The sequence below is a fragment of the Geospiza fortis genome, unplaced genomic scaffold (assembly GCF_000277835.1).
Source record: "Geospiza fortis unplaced genomic scaffold, GeoFor_1.0 scaffold190, whole genome shotgun sequence".
Taxonomy (NCBI): Eukaryota; Metazoa; Chordata; class Aves; order Passeriformes; family Thraupidae; genus Geospiza; species Geospiza fortis.
Genome location: NW_005054328.1, coordinates 3,145,770 through 3,161,409, shown reverse-complemented (window position 1 = coordinate 3,161,409; position 15,640 = coordinate 3,145,770). Strand labels below are relative to the sequence as shown.

At 40.5% G+C, this 15,640-nt stretch overlaps 1 protein-coding gene across 1 annotated transcript in view; it reads right to left on the bottom strand.

The window, feature by feature from the left end:
• Positions 1 to 1,406: 1,406 nt before the first annotated feature.
• The window catches only part of SH3BGRL2 (SH3 domain binding glutamate rich protein like 2), a 43,502-nt gene continuing 29,268 nt past the window's right edge, over positions 1,407 to 15,640 (bottom strand). The window contains exons 4-5 of the mRNA XM_014307058.2: positions 6,741 to 6,821; positions 1,407 to 5,649 (exon numbers count right to left, since the gene is read on the bottom strand). Of these exons, the coding sequence (XP_014162533.1) occupies positions 5,635 to 5,649; positions 6,741 to 6,821 (96 nt within the window). The 3' untranslated portion in view covers positions 1,407 to 5,634. The remainder of the gene's footprint in view (positions 5,650 to 6,740; positions 6,822 to 15,640) is intronic.

The window sequence follows — 15,640 nt, the reverse complement described above, 5'->3', positions numbered from 1 at the left end:
AATTACATGCAATGATCACCTTTAAAGAAATCACACAGAGGACTTGTACCCAAAATGTTTGCTTGTGCTGCACCATGCAGCCTGAGGAGGCTACTTCAGATGAGACCATCAAGGCAGTGACAGCTTGGTTGAAGTCTAGGGGATGAATTAGACAAGCAAATCAAAGCAAATGAAAAGCAAATCAAGCAAATGAGAGTTCAGTAGGACCATTTAACAGGCCAGACTGGCTGCCCTGGGGTAGGAATGAGCTGCAGACAGACTGGCACAAACATTGCTGTACAAACACAGTGATGACTTCCAAGCACTTTTTTTGCACTGATGCTGCCCTGGCACAGGGAGCAGAGGCAGAGCTGGGATGCACAGAAGGATGACAGCCACATGTAGCAAGGCATGCCACACTGTGTGACCTTTGCCTGCTTTCTGCTCTCACTGTGGTCCCCAGCAGCCAGGTGGGAGGAATAGCAGTGCCACTGGCTCTCCCACAGAGTGCAGGCTGTGATGCAACACAAGCAAAGTGACACAGAACATCATTTCCTCTGCAAATCTAGAAGATCCTGCCCACCCATGCAGCAAAACCTGTCTGCTTCTACCCACCATGACGTAAGAGCCCAGCTACGACAGCTCCACTCACTTCAGAGCAGTGCTACTGATCCTACTCAGCAGCTCAGGATCCCACTGCAGGCATTTCAGGCTTGCCTATTCCCTCTGTACCTCTTTTATGCATCCTGCCTAAAGCAGATGGCTCAGAACCTTGCTCCAGGGTGCAGCAAAAGTCACAAATGGAGTTTTCATGGCAACAACCACAACAGACTGGGCAAGTTTTAGACAGGAACAAAAAGGCATTAAAAACTATTTACTAGACTGAGAATCAAGGGAAAACTAATTATGCAACCTGTACCTTTGGTTAGCCACTTAACTGGTAAAATGTTTTAAATTACCTTCTACAGATTGGCAAAGTGGATAGGCAAACCAGGAACTCACATCCCTTTCAGACATAAAAAGCAGTGAAGGTTTTGATCCTAGGAAGAAAACTTCATTGTGTGAAAACTTCCTGTCACAGTGTCCAAGCCACCCCAAAGGATCTGCCCTTTATTTCCAGGTAACCCAAGTATAAGAAATGTAAGACAATACATCATCCCTTTTTTCCTTTACTACTATTTATCTGGGGAGACCCCAAACCAGCAAGTATTCCTGACACATTGCAATTCCCATGCAGCCACTGGGGCTCAAAGCCAATTCACATCTTACAGAATCAGGCTCACCCATCCCAGGTGAAAAGTTCTGCAGTGCTTCCACCTGCAGAGGCTGCCCAAACCAAAACACCAGGCTGCCACCAGAGCAAGCCACAGCAAGAATAAACTCATATTTTTTCATTGTTTATTTTAGCACATCCAACACAGTGCAAATTTCCTTTTTGAATTGCAGTTTATTAGATGAACAGAGTTTAATACATAACGTGTACACAGCCTAGGATGCAACATGCTCCCTCCCCTCCCGAGTTACAGAACACTGACGCCGTGAAGGGGAACATCACGTTTGTGACCCCACAGGGATGTTACAGATGGCTGGGAGTGGAAGCTTTGCACACAGGTAGGTCTGTACAGGACAGGATTACACACGTGAGGAAGAGGTAAAGACCAGGAAGAAGGGAGTAAGCTGGATCTGCCCTGGCTGAAGAACTGCTCTCAAGAAGGTGTTCTCTGTTTTCCCTCCCACATTCCTTAGGGAGCAGGAGGGTGAAGCATAGGCCATGATGCAGCTGGAGTCCTGTGGAAAGCAGTGGTGCATGGTGTCACACATGCCAGTGCCAGCCCAGGGGCCCTGTGAGAACCACTGCTCAGGGTGCCAGAGCAAGCTCCGGGCCATTCTGCACTCGGGCTCTCTGTGAAGGGTGAACATATGGGACTTCATCCTCCTCCCACTGTCCATGCCAAGGTGTAGTGAGATCAGTGAATAAGTTACTGAAAACTAATGAGATTTGGCATTTTCCTGGTGATCACCCCACTCTTGAACTCCATCAAGGGCCACAAGGCAATTTCAGGGTCCTACTTCTGAATCATGGTATTGCCTGAATAGGACACCTGAAATAAATGGCCTGATGGTGGAAAAGGACAGGGAGGAACAACCAAGAAATCCACTGAGAGCTTGGCAGCTACTCTTCCTTTCAGTGATAGCACTTGGGCTGCTAAACATTAGAATCAGACACTATTTTAAAGAAAGTGTAAACATGAATTTATGGGCTTTACTCCAGGTTCACTTCCCTTGGAAATTTTGATTCTAAATAGTCAACAAAAAGGAAAAGAAAATCAAAAAACAAAGTCACCTAGGAAAAATCAAGAGTTCAGAAGACTCATCAAAAACTGTTTCAGTCTTACAAATCATTTGCCTTTTGACTCAGGCATCAAAATAAATTTACTGTATTATTAAAAAATAGCAATATAGAAACTACGCCTTTCTCAGTTCAAAGTTTAAGCACATCTAAGAAGACGCCACAGCAACAGTCCTCTTTCTGGCAAGGCACTATCCAGTAGTGTGTGGCACAAACAAAAACACCTCTATCAAAGCCACTGATACAGTGAATGTGCACGTGCACGTCAGCCCACACAGCAACTTTAGCTAGGTACAAAGATTAAGTTTCACTCACACTGCTCTCCATTTTAAGAAGTGGGGTAGTTATCAGTATTAGCTAGAAATTGGGATAATTTGGTTCTTAAGCATAACTCTATATGCCAAAATCAGAATCAAGAAATTCCTATTTCTTTCAGTAAATGTCTCAAGATTACCCAGACCTTTTCAGTTACCTGATAGCTACATTTCATTACTACAAAACTGATTAAAAAATTCCTGATCATCTTATGTAACAAGCTAGAAGTCTACTTGCTTTAATTACAAAAATAAGGCTGTCATTCAACAGACAAAATTCACATCCAAACATATATACTTCTTTTTTTTTTTAACTAGCTATTTATAATTCAAGAGCACACATTCTAAGGGACTTACACTGCCAATCCATGCAAACAAGCAGGATATCTTTGGAGCTAGTGTTGTCCTTCATACAACTGACTATGCCCACACACATGCTCTGAAATAAGCCAGGTTTACTTAACAGCTGAAACAAGACTAACTCTCCACTAAGCGAGAGCCTTCTATTCTACAATTATCAAAATTCAAAAGAGCTCTGTGAAACTAATTTTATCCCTGGAGAAATCAGTGTGGTTTTTCCTTTCACATTAGTAAGCCTGGGATTTCATCCAGGATTACTCATGTGTATATGCTTACACACTTAGGTAAATTTTTCAGACCTGGGACTTCAGGCAGTTCTCAAAGTTTACAATGTATCAAGTACATGATAAATCCAGGATGGCTTCTCTGTAATCAACTGCAAAATTATGTACATTTATATCTCTATTCATTTATAAAGTTAAATATTTTAACTTCTTTTAAGAAACAGTTATATTGAATGTGGTGAAGTTAACAATGCACAGCTCCACTTCATGTCATATTCCCTTCCTATAGCGAGGTTCAAGTCTCATGAAAATATGGGATTGGTTACAAGAATGTCACAGTACCTTGACCCTTAACATAATTCTTAAAAATGTACGTACATACATCAATGCCCGTTCAGGATTCCTCTAGAGAAGGTGCTCTGGCAAAGATTTTGACCAGTAAATACAGCCACAGACTTCAAATCTGTGTGTGCTCTTCCTCCATCTAGCTCTTTAGCTCAGCTGAGCAGCCAGCTTTGTTCAGTCCAGTAAGAAGAAGGCTAAGAGGTGACCCAATGGTAGCCTACAACTATATTGAGGGCTGTTAAAAAAAGAATGCTGCCAACCTCTTATTGTGAGTGCCAAAAAGACACAGCAAAGGTAACAGCCTCAAATTAAAGCCTAGGAGTCAAAGCTAGACTTTAAAACATAAAGTTTTCACTAGGAAAGCACTGCAGCAATGTCACAGGTTACCTAGACAGTTATGAGATCTTTATCTCTGGATATTCTTAATGCTCTGCTAGACAAACCCATATCTGTTTCAAGCTAGTGTGGTCCTTCGGCCTGATTTTGACAGCGCTGCACCAGATGACCTTCAGCTGTCCTTTCCAGCTGACATGTCTGGTATGCCATGATTACTGATGCCAGCAGAACATGTGATTTGTTTCACAGTGTTGCTTTTGTTGTGATAGTGTTGCTTTCTGACACTTTTTACAAGTCTGGCTTCCTTCAAACCACACAGCCTGAATGATGCTGTGATTGCAAAGTAGCTTTTCTACATAGTGGTTGTCTCCCATTTACCCAAAGACACAAGGACATTCACTGTGGTGGCACCACCTTGCCAGTATGAAATCACTGTAGGAAAAGCCACATCACAGAACAGCTGTTATTTATGTATCAGATTTGATTCAAAATGCATGATGCAATTTTACTTCTGTCTAGGATGCATTTTGTAATAATTATTGGCAAGTCATGGGCCTAAGTTCTGCTATGTGCATCAGTGCAGTCCCACTGGAATAATCTCCATTTCCTTTACTTATTCCTCAGCTGAACAAGCTCTCTGGCCTCATTTGGCAAAGCACACACTGAGCTTTCTCACTGTCTTCCAGACACCTCCACATCACCACATCTGGGGATACAAAACCAGGACAAGAGCTAGGCAAGTTAGGCATGCTCTTGGACCATGGTGGAGTGTTTAACCATCATGGGAATGAAACCTGGCTCTCAAAGTATCCCCCCTGTCTCTCATGTGGCTTGTGGTGGAGCTGTGTGTTATTGAAGGTAAACTGAAGTTTTGGCAAAATTTCATTTTAAGACAGTCCAACTATAGAGCTCCAACCTTGGGTGTTAAGACTTCCTCATTTAAGAGATAACTTCATATTATCATTAGCTATGAGACCCCTTTAGTTCTTCTGGACTCCCCAGTATTTCCACCAAGTGTTTTACTGAACATTTCACCTGCATTTGGAAACACGTCAAAATACTTCACTTTGGCACCTCCTTCATGATAGCAACTTGTTTTAAACAGTCAGTTGCAATGTGCATCATTAGACAAATCAAGTCTTCATTAATAAGATTAGCAGCCCATGTCTCTTAAAATAACCATGATTTAGAATAAACATCGCAATAAATAAATAAATGTAGAGCAAAAATATGGCAGTTATTGGCTTAGACTGAGAGCTCAAAATTGATGCTTTTTACCTTCTGGATCATAGCCAGCACAAACATCATAATAACCAGCAGCACTTTAACTATTCATTTGAACTACAGTAGTGGGAGGAATTAAAAAAGGTAAGGAATGTGACTGAATAAGAATACCCATTAATGATACAAGCCCTACACTTTCACTCCTTATTCTCAAACACACGTGCCTGCTAGAATATCAGGGCCAGTTGCAAAAGCAATCAAAAGACAAAAGTGAAACATCAACAGTGAGCATTTTTACAACAGATGAGTAGCCCAGCCTTAATCCTACTTCATGTGCATGTTATTAGCTCCACATTATTGGAGAGCACCATCTCATGGCAAGCAGACTACTACTACTGACACATGTTTGCTCTATTCACAGTGATCCATTAGGGAAGCTGTTATGTGCTGAAGAATAGTCACTCATTCAGGAATGTGCTTGTTGGTACTTCACATGGGCTTTCTAGGGTTCTGACTCCTATTGAAAAGAGAAAAAAATAAAGAGTATTATTAATTATTATTGACATAATATTCATGTTATGAATACATCGCCATCTCCCATACCTGTGACCTTGGCATATAAGGCGACCCTAACCCCAGACCACCTAGGAGCTGAGGATGCATCTCTCACCAGACTGAAGCAGGAAGTTATAGAGATACCTCTCCAGGCCTCCAACACCATATTTTCTAGGAACAGAGCAGCATAGGAGCTGCTATTTCAGATTGCATCAGAACGTCATCTTTTTCCTAGGACAAGTTCTTCAAATTACAAAGTGAGGCAGGCTGCCAAAATAACCTGCTTCTGTGGTACTCTGCTGAGGTTCCTTCCTACTGCTGTTTCTCAAGGGGTCCAGGAATAAATGAATTCCTGGCAGAAGAAGAGCTCTATAGATACCCAAGAGCTACCACCCAGGCTTGAAACAGTAATAGTACCAAGTACATCTATATCTACAGTATCCAGGAAAGAAAAATCCTCCCCTCTGTGTCTGATCTACTGCCAAAAGGTGTACCACACAATCTGTTTGAACAAGTGTCCAGACTTCCATATGGCAATAAAATTTCCTCTGTTATAGTGCCCTCAACAGAAAGATATTACCTGGCTTTGTGTTCTGATCTCTAGATATGTGTTTGCTAAAACCAAATTCAAAAAAGTTAATATAAGTTCTGACTACTCCAGCATTTCAGCATTAAATTAATTAATGCCTAATGAATAAATGCTGAGCCATTATGCCAGGCTTCAGAAAGTCCAGTGATTAAGTTCTGTCTCCTGTTATAATCAAGACAGTTGCTTACAATTTAGATTGATAACGTGAAGGAGAACATCATCTTTGAACCTAATTTATCTGCTGTCCCAAATTACTCCCATGTACATGCTTGTTTTAATTTAAAATGCTTTACTTTTCCTTACAACCATCTCAATTACTTCACTAGCACTAGGGTGATATGAACAAAGTATGGATCAAGGCAGGGATGCATCCAGACACAGAGCTCCATCCCACACAGGGATCAAAGAAAATTCAATCTCAACATCTCAAGAATTCAATGAAAAGTCTGCAATACTACACAGACCTTTGATGCCAAAGTAGGTTTCAGTCCAAGAAAGGAGAATACAGTGTTGCTCTCCTTTGATTCAAAAAAGCCATCGTAATCCTAGAGAATTAAAAGAAGAAAAGGTGAGTCAAAATTTGTATTCCTATTTTCCTTATTGATATTACCACACCCTGTATTAGAATGAAGAGTAACACGTAGCAATGCTCAGAAAAATACTGATACTTACCCCTATTCTCCTACCCAAACCTAAAACCTAAACTGCAATGATATCACAAACTACAAACTACAGAGGCGAAGAAAAACACATAGATTCTCTAACTTCAACATCTCTCACTACTTTGACAGGAAAGTATAAGCATGTACCTGCATCAAAAGAAACTCTATTGTGGGTACATTTTAAAGGTATTTAAGTGCAGAATTTCTCCTAAAACCTTTATGGTGCTCTAGATGGAAATGCTTTACCAGCATTTCAGCAATTATATACTGCTATATCAGTGTGAACTGGGATACTGTGCAGTTGCATAGTTATTCAAACAGCCTCAGCCTCCCCAAAACCACAACCATGGCTGCACCATGTGAAAGCACCTGTGAAAGACACCAAAAAGCCAGCAGAAGTATATAATGGTCCTCAGGTCTCAGATATATTAGCTGACATAAGTAGAAAGAGTAAACCTTGTTAAAATGACTTTTTGTTGTTTTCTTCATAAAACATAGCATATGATAATTTAGGAATTAATAAAAATTTACAATTAATTGCCAGAAAGTAAATCCAAGTAAAACAGGCAAATCAACTAAGTAATGGTGTAAACTGCAAGATTACTGAAAGGATTCCCAACTGTGCCATGGATTAAAAAGGAACAATGTAATCACTGAATACCTAGAGGAGTAATAAGTAACGCTGAAGCTCTGCAGAAGGATGTTTTATTAAACCCTTGACCTCTAAGAATGAGACTTCAAAAGCTGCATGGACATATTAAACCTTAAAAAGGTCTGTTCTGACTCTTCTAAGGCAGATAAAAACTCATGAGGGACACAGGCTACATAAGCAACACACAAGAAGACAGCCTGTGATTGACCTGAGAAATAACCTTCAATTGCTCCATGGGGCCCACTGACAAGCGAGTCACACTCTCTGGAGTTGAAGGTAGGGCAGCAGCAGATGAGTACAGCCCACAGACCTTTCTTTAACATCAGGGCAAGTCTAAAATGCCTGAAGATGCACATTAGAGCCCTGTAAACTACCAGCAGCCAACCTGCAGGCAGGCAGCTGTGGTGGCAGACACCTTTTTGGGTCCCTGCCAGGAATACTCTCCCTCCTAAGCACTACAGGCAGTCTTCACTAACCCCCAGACACTCCTTTGTCTCAACAGTTTGTCCAAGGAAGGTTCTGTGTTTGTTCAGGTGAGCCATCATCTCTCAGCACCGTTTTCAAAAGCTGGTATTCTCCTGAAGATTCTTAATCCCAGTACTTCAATTAGCTCTAGAAGTATCACTACTGTAAGACCATGCTTCTTTCACTCTTTGTTAATAAACTGGTAAGAAAAACAGAGCAGAGAAGGACTCAGAAACTGAGAAGAAAAGGCTGCACTTGTGACTCTGACGATGACTGATGCTCAGCTAATCCACCAACATCTGTTTAACCTAACCTCTGTAAAGTAATTTGATACTTAATAATAAAAAGCTGTCCTCAAGTACTAGTTATCATTTTACTTTTAGAATTATCAAGTTCTGACTTATTATGTTTTTTCCATATTTTTACCCATTAACAGTAATGTTTTTTCCATATTCCATTATAATGTTTTTTCCATATTTTTACCCATTCACTTACTGAAAAAATTGTGGAGGTTAAACAGGGAGCTAAATCTATGTTTGAAAGAGCACAAACCCCAGTGGATTGATTCATTTTAAAAGGACCTGAACATTTAAGAACCACATGAGATTATCCACCAGAAGCAATCTCCCTGATGTTTTGAAATATCTGCATTGCAAAACATATTTAAATCCTATTGACACTTACTTTCATGGGCGGTGGGGGAGAAGAAGCATCATGCTTTTAGATAAAGTAGAAGTAAATTTTAAATAGGAGAATTTTCCTAGTGATGTCTTCAATTATAATCTGTGATCTCAAAATATTCAAATGTGAAACAAAAAAATGTTACAAAAATGCATAATAGTCCTATAAAAATTTTAAGAAATCCCTTTAGCACAGTAGTTTCTTAAGAGATTATTGAGAAGTATGATCTCAATGACTTAGTGGTTGTGTCATGAGTGGTAGGAGTTCAAAGTGGGCATCCCTGGCTTTTCCTGTAACACAGACGAGATAAAGGATGCTACAAAAACACCCTGCCTTTGAGCTTACCATTAGAAGGAGAGGAAGTCTGTGCAGATTTGGGCCATGTGTAAAGACACTAAATCTGTGGGCAAGGACACAAAAATTCAAATCTCAATAAAGGACATCACCTGCTACCAGCAGTAGATGTAGAGGCTGAAGGAGGAAAACAGCACAAGCTCAGTGAAAATGAGATTTTCATAGCCAGGCAGGAGCCTAACTCATTGGTGACCCAATGGGTTCCATTTGGGAAAACTCTGTGGACATTCTGCCTCCCACAGAGGAAGGACACCACCATTCACTGGTTTTGGCAAGGCAGAAGTTCCCTCTTTTCTGCACCACGCTTCACCACCGGCAGCAAGTTACTACAACCCCCTTGTCACTGTCCCAAGCAGCTCTACCCAGGGAGTGCTGTGGCTTTGTTGGGATCAGTGGAGCAGTGCTGTCCTGCCCCTGTGCAAGGAAGTGGCTCCCATTGTCAGTGGGAGGCACTCAGACAGCAGCAGTTAACCTAAAATATACAAGTACAACAAACTGCTACCCACTGCCCCACTTCAAAAGGCTACTATGTGTACAAACATCATTTTGACTGTAGCATTTTCAGTTATGGAACTTGGTGCTTTCCAGAGCTGCTAATCACATGTCATTCATGTACAGAATTCTGGCAACATCAGTAGCTGATCAAAACTGACTAAAAACTGAGTACTAAAACAAGTAGGACATGGAGACAGTGCATATGAATCATCAGCAATGCAGAGATACTCAATCCCTCTGGAGAAGTTGAAAAACCTAAAATACAGATGATAAATCCCATGACTGAGGATATGAAAAGTTACCAAGAAAGACAAATGCCAGTTAGGAGGAAAAAATCTATCTCAGGATGGTTTAAAGTGATAAAGAAAGGACAGGAGGATAAAGAAGGTAAGTAAAAAGCTATTTCAAGGCAGAAAGGGCTTTTCAACAGGATAACTAGCTGACTGCTTTCGGCATCGTTCCTCACCCTTAAAGTTGGAGGCTGGTCCATCACTCACCACATAACCTGAGCAGGACAAGCCTCTCTGCTTTAACACCACAACAATTACAGCATTTTATGTGCTCCATGAGCTGCTAGGGAGTGGATTAGCTGACCTAATAAGCTCTTGCTTTGTTGAAAATAAACTGAAGCCACCGTAGGTGAGCTGCTTGCCTGTAACTCACCTATAAACAAGCAAAATCTTGTTGGCCTTGTGTGGCCTAAAGCTGTGCTTTGCTCTCCCAGCTCCTGCTGAGTGACTCTAAACTGTAGAGAGACAAATTGTGGCTGCAAAGGTCTTCAGGACCAAAGTTACCCCAGAGGGTAAGGCGAGGAAGGCGAGGAAGGCTGTGAAGCTCACTGTGGTGGCAGGATGCTTGGTACTAGATGTGTTAGTGGACACATGGAATGCACTTCCAGAGCATACTGAAGATGCTAAAGGTTTCCACCAGAAGGTTCAAGTTCATGAAAGAAAAATGTAGTAAGAATAACTAAATATGTTAAAGTGACATTTATTTCAGAAAAATAACTAGAGACAAGGAAAATACCTGACCATTTCATATCTTGTTTGTGGTCTTTCCTAGGCTTATGGCCACTGTTGGGACAAAACTGGGCTTGATGGACCTCACAAATTTAAGGCCATTTATGCTAATCTTAAGGTGTATCACACACTGTGTTTTAAAATGATCATAGAATCAGAAAATTACTTGGGCTGCAAGGGACCTCAAAAATCATCTAGTTGCAACCCCCAGTAATCAGCAAGGCCGTGTGATGTTGTCCATTAAGTATGATGGTAATGGGAAAAAAAAGAAACCAAAACACAAAACAACTCAAGCCTCCAAGCCTCACACATCCACAGCTTTGTTTCTAAAATTTGAATCTTTGCAGTTTACCCTGGAAATAAAAGATGCTGCAGCTGTTTTGCACCTCTTTAAAAACAGATTAATCAAACACAGGAGAATCAGTTAATGTCTACATTCTGGAGTAATGCCAAAGACCATCTACTGCCCAAATGCTACAGAAAACTAACATCAGCTTAGTCTTTTAGACACTGGACAAGCATTCAGGAAATCTGACACAAATTCCTTATGTTTTTCTAGTCTTCATGTGGGTTTTATGCAATTTACTCCAGTAGGAAAACCATTGGTCCTTGGGAATTCTCTCTTTAGAAATCCCACTTCCAGGGTAGGTTCTTCTCTCAACAGCAATGGCCAAGTTCACAAAGCTCAAGCTGGCACAGCATCAGCTGTATCCCAGCTGTGATGATCACTAGACCTTAAGTGTGATGTATTCCTTAAGTGTGATGTATTCCTGGAAACCAGATCACTGCAGTGATGTAATTACAGACACTGCCATAATTAATTTGGGTCAGGATTTTGTTAAGCAGGTATACTCAGGATTGTTTAAATAAACACTGTCACTGCTGAGAAAAACTATTTACTACACACCAAAGTTAAAATAGGCAGCACTGCAGATCAGCATAAATAATTATTTGGGCTTTAAGGAACATAGCAGAAACATGAAGGCGTTGGATCAAAGTAAAACATTAACACAAAGTAGATTTACAGCTAGCAATTTTACCTTCACTAATGCACTGAAATTAGGAGAACATTACATCTAATGAACTTTTAAAGACAGCAACTGTGAATAAAATTCTTTCCAGTAAGTTTCTTTAAACAAGCAAGTTGGTTTTGTTGCCGTTTGCTTTTAGTTGGCAACAAGATTGAGCTCGTTAAACATCTCAGACAAATCTTTATTGCTTACCACACCAAGAAGCCAAAAAACAAGAAATCCACCCAAACGTAGCCTGCATAGCTTTTCCTAAAGATCTTTAAAGTGCATTGATTACTGGACAACACTTACAGATTACTCCATTGGCATGCTGTTCAAATTTATTGCTCTTTGTCAATATTTTTAATATAAGATTATGATCTCTCCGTTCTTATAAAAGGGGCGACATAATTGCTCCTTCAAGTAATAGTGAGGAACCCATAATTTAGACACATTGAATCAGCACTTTGCTCCTGACTGAGTTAATACTGTATTCCATTGAGAATGAGCTGTTAACATCCTCCCTGAAAAGGGCAGTTCAGTCCTCCAGAACAGATGACATTCATTTACTGATCTGATTAGGATTACAATGGAAAACTCTTACACAGCACAGCTCTCCTTGGAGAATGTGTGTGCATGTGTGAGTCTCTTCTAATATTATATAAATATACAAATAAAAGAATATCTTGTCTGTACAACACAGAACAAGCTAAACATGACAGTTTTCATTACCTTACCTTCTGATAAGATCTCTGCACAGGATTTTTAAAGAGCTTATAGAATTGACTCTACAAAACAACTTGTTACTCCTCTACTAAAGGCCAGATGTTTATTTTGGTAATCTGTCTAGCTGCAGCCTTCCAGAAACAAAGGCTTTAATGAAAGGGAGCAGATGTCAGCCACAGCTCTATTGTTTGGACAGTACAGGACAAACTCAGGCTGATGTGATGTTTGCCATTCATGCAGCAATGGTGCCAGGGTACACAGACATCAACTGTCTAAGAACTCCCTCACCTCCAAGGCAGGGAGCCCAAATGCAGCAGGGCTTCCCTTAGACAAGCACTGAAGACCTCAAACCCAGTGCCTAGTGCCTACCGGGGGCAGAAGAGTTCAGGGGGGTAAGTGGCAGAATCCCTAAGTACTGTGGATGGTAAGGGCTATCACCTCCACCTTTTGTGCACCTTCTAGCTCACGGTGTAATTTTACAAATTGTTTGGATAAGAATATTATCAAATCAGACCACAACAGGAATTTGAGAAAGGGAGAGATGGAAATATCAGGGAGTTAACTATGGTAGTCAGCCTGCTACATGAGGTAATGACTAAAAGACACAAAATGACCATGTTGCACAGTAGCTCTGCATGCACATATTTTAACTTGGACCCAAGTGGAACAGTAGCAGAATGAATTACTTATTTCATCCTGGCTGTTCTCTGACAACAGTCATGGCCTTTTCTAGATATGGTTCCAAAATACTGCTTCATCTGTATTCTGTGCAATACTATGTGACTTCAAAGTATTACTGCCACTTATTAAGATTTCTTTGCCTTTCCTCATATATAATTTATCTTCTATTTTAGAATTTGCCTTTTAAAAAGAGTTTAGTTAAAGTAGTCCAACATCTTCAACAATAAAACCTGTTTTTTCAAGAAAGCATGGCACAATAGGAAGTTTCTGTTCCATGCAAAGGAGAATTAAGATCCCAAACAAAATTCTTAATATTTATGTCACACTTGCTGATAAGTTTTGCAGAATATCAGTGTAATAAATATAAAGATGAAAAAGAAATGTGCAGTATTTTCTACTATATCCTGTAGAAGTAACAATTCTAATTTTGCACCAGTCCCTTTTGAGTGTTCTAAAATACATAAATACCCTACATTATTATATTTAGGAAATAAAAAGTGTGCAAACAGAGTAAGGTATCTCCAGAGATGTCTTTGATGCCTATCATCTTTATGTGAAGGGATTGTTTACAAAATACCTGCTACTTCACTTTGAAACAGCTATTAATGAAGTTTATTTAGTCCAAATTAAAACTGTGGTGCTCAACAGGATTGTACTCTCTCCACTATAGGGTAAACAGCAATGCTATTATACATTACTGAAATGAGTCCTGACTTCTCTGAGGAAAACAAAATTCTTGCATTATTTTATTTTTACTTAGTTGCTGAGCTTCTATTTTTTAAGCCCTGGCACTGGGCAAGCTGGCCACTCTACACTTTGCCTCTGGTACCACATTTCCCTTTATAAAGTACTTATTACACAGAACTAAAGCTCTTTTCCTCAGGACACAGAAAAGCAATGGAGAAGTGGATGGCAAAAGCATAGGCATAGTCTGAAAGTTGTAACCAGCCCTTGTGAATGATCTGAGCAGAATCCTCCCAACATGGAGAAGATTCTTGGGCAGGGGTTGCTTTCCAACACCAGCTCTGCCTTCTGTATTCCTCATTGAGACAAAGCCTTAACCAGGAAAATAAACAGTGCACATCACTGGCCTCAAGCCACATTCAGCCTAGGGGTTGTGGGTGCCTCTGAGCCAAAGACTGCTGCAACACAACTGCAAAAGGTAATTAAGAACAATTTCACACAGAGCTTAAATTTACCATACAGAAAACTCTACTTCTGATGGCAAAAATAATTAGTCAAGAAAGTTTTAGCATCATTAACCATTAACAAATGTTACATGATCTCTGAGTAATTCACATTAACTTTTATCTAGCAAAATTATCCCTCTTCTAAAAGCAGACCGGGACCAAAAACTTGCTAAGTGAATCGGGTAAGACATCTGCAAGGGTGCAGAGAATCAAATGTAGACTTGCTGAATATCAAATTAGCCTCACAACTCCTCTAGTCCCTAAAGTAAACACACTACAGCAGGCATGCTAAGGTGAATTCTGCCACATTGCCTGAGTATCTAGAGACAGAGTTCAAGCTCTCTGTACCTGTAGGCACAGAATAATAACAAACTCTCCAATGACAGGCCAGGGCAGAAAATCTGAGGTGGCCTCTAGCCAGTTTTGTTAAATTCTCTTCTTTCTTTTATCAGAGAGCAGTTATTTAGTGGTAATGTGACACCTACAAAAAAGGAAGAAAAAGAAACATGCATGCATCTTTTCATTATCTTAAAAAAAACCAGAACAGAATGATACATAACAGTGCAAAGAAATTAGAGCTACAATAATTGTCGGTGTACTGAATCGTTTCCCAAGAACACTGCACGTCTATCAGCAGCCTATTTCATTTCTTTTTTGTCTATATGCCTTTGCTGTTTTGTTGGAGTTGACACCCATATATTACATTTCAGGGGAGGACAATAAATATCATGTATCTCTGTCTCTACTGCTGCTCACTAGGCACTCTATCAGGAATTACCATAACACTCTAAACCATATGAACAGCTTCAAAGAGGGGAAAAAAACACGAGGCAGCCTGCTATGTAAATATTTTCCCGTTGGCTCAAATTCCCACCTGGAGATAGATTTCCTTTTAATTTTTGTTGGCCTAAATTTCAGGCAATCTCCCTTCAGTGGCAGATTGCTGCATATAAAACTGTCACTGTTCAAAGTGCTAACTTGCAGCTAGCTTCACAAGAGTGCAGTTTCACTGGGAAGTGGCTATTTCCAGTCTTCTGAAAGATCCAGGAGTCACTTCTAGTCTAAGAAAAGTTGTGTACTCAGCTGTGGAGAATTCAAGAAGAGGGAGGTGTGAGGCACAGGCCTAATTTCAGACATTCAGTTTTCCAGGATTTCTGGCTTTCTGCTTAAATATCTGGGCTGCTGCAGGGCACTGCTGCCTGGGTAGAGAACCTTTATAAAGGATGTTATGTAGATACTCCCATACCCAAGAGCCATGTCACCAAAGAACCTGGAAACAAGAAACAGGCAGATCAGGCTGCCAGAACTGAAATGGCTGCAGGGGACCTGGATTGGGAATGTAAGGACAAGCTGACGACAGCTCAGTGGGCCTGTGGCACACCAGGACACCTAGGAGGAGATGCAATGTACAGACAGGCTCATGGTCAAG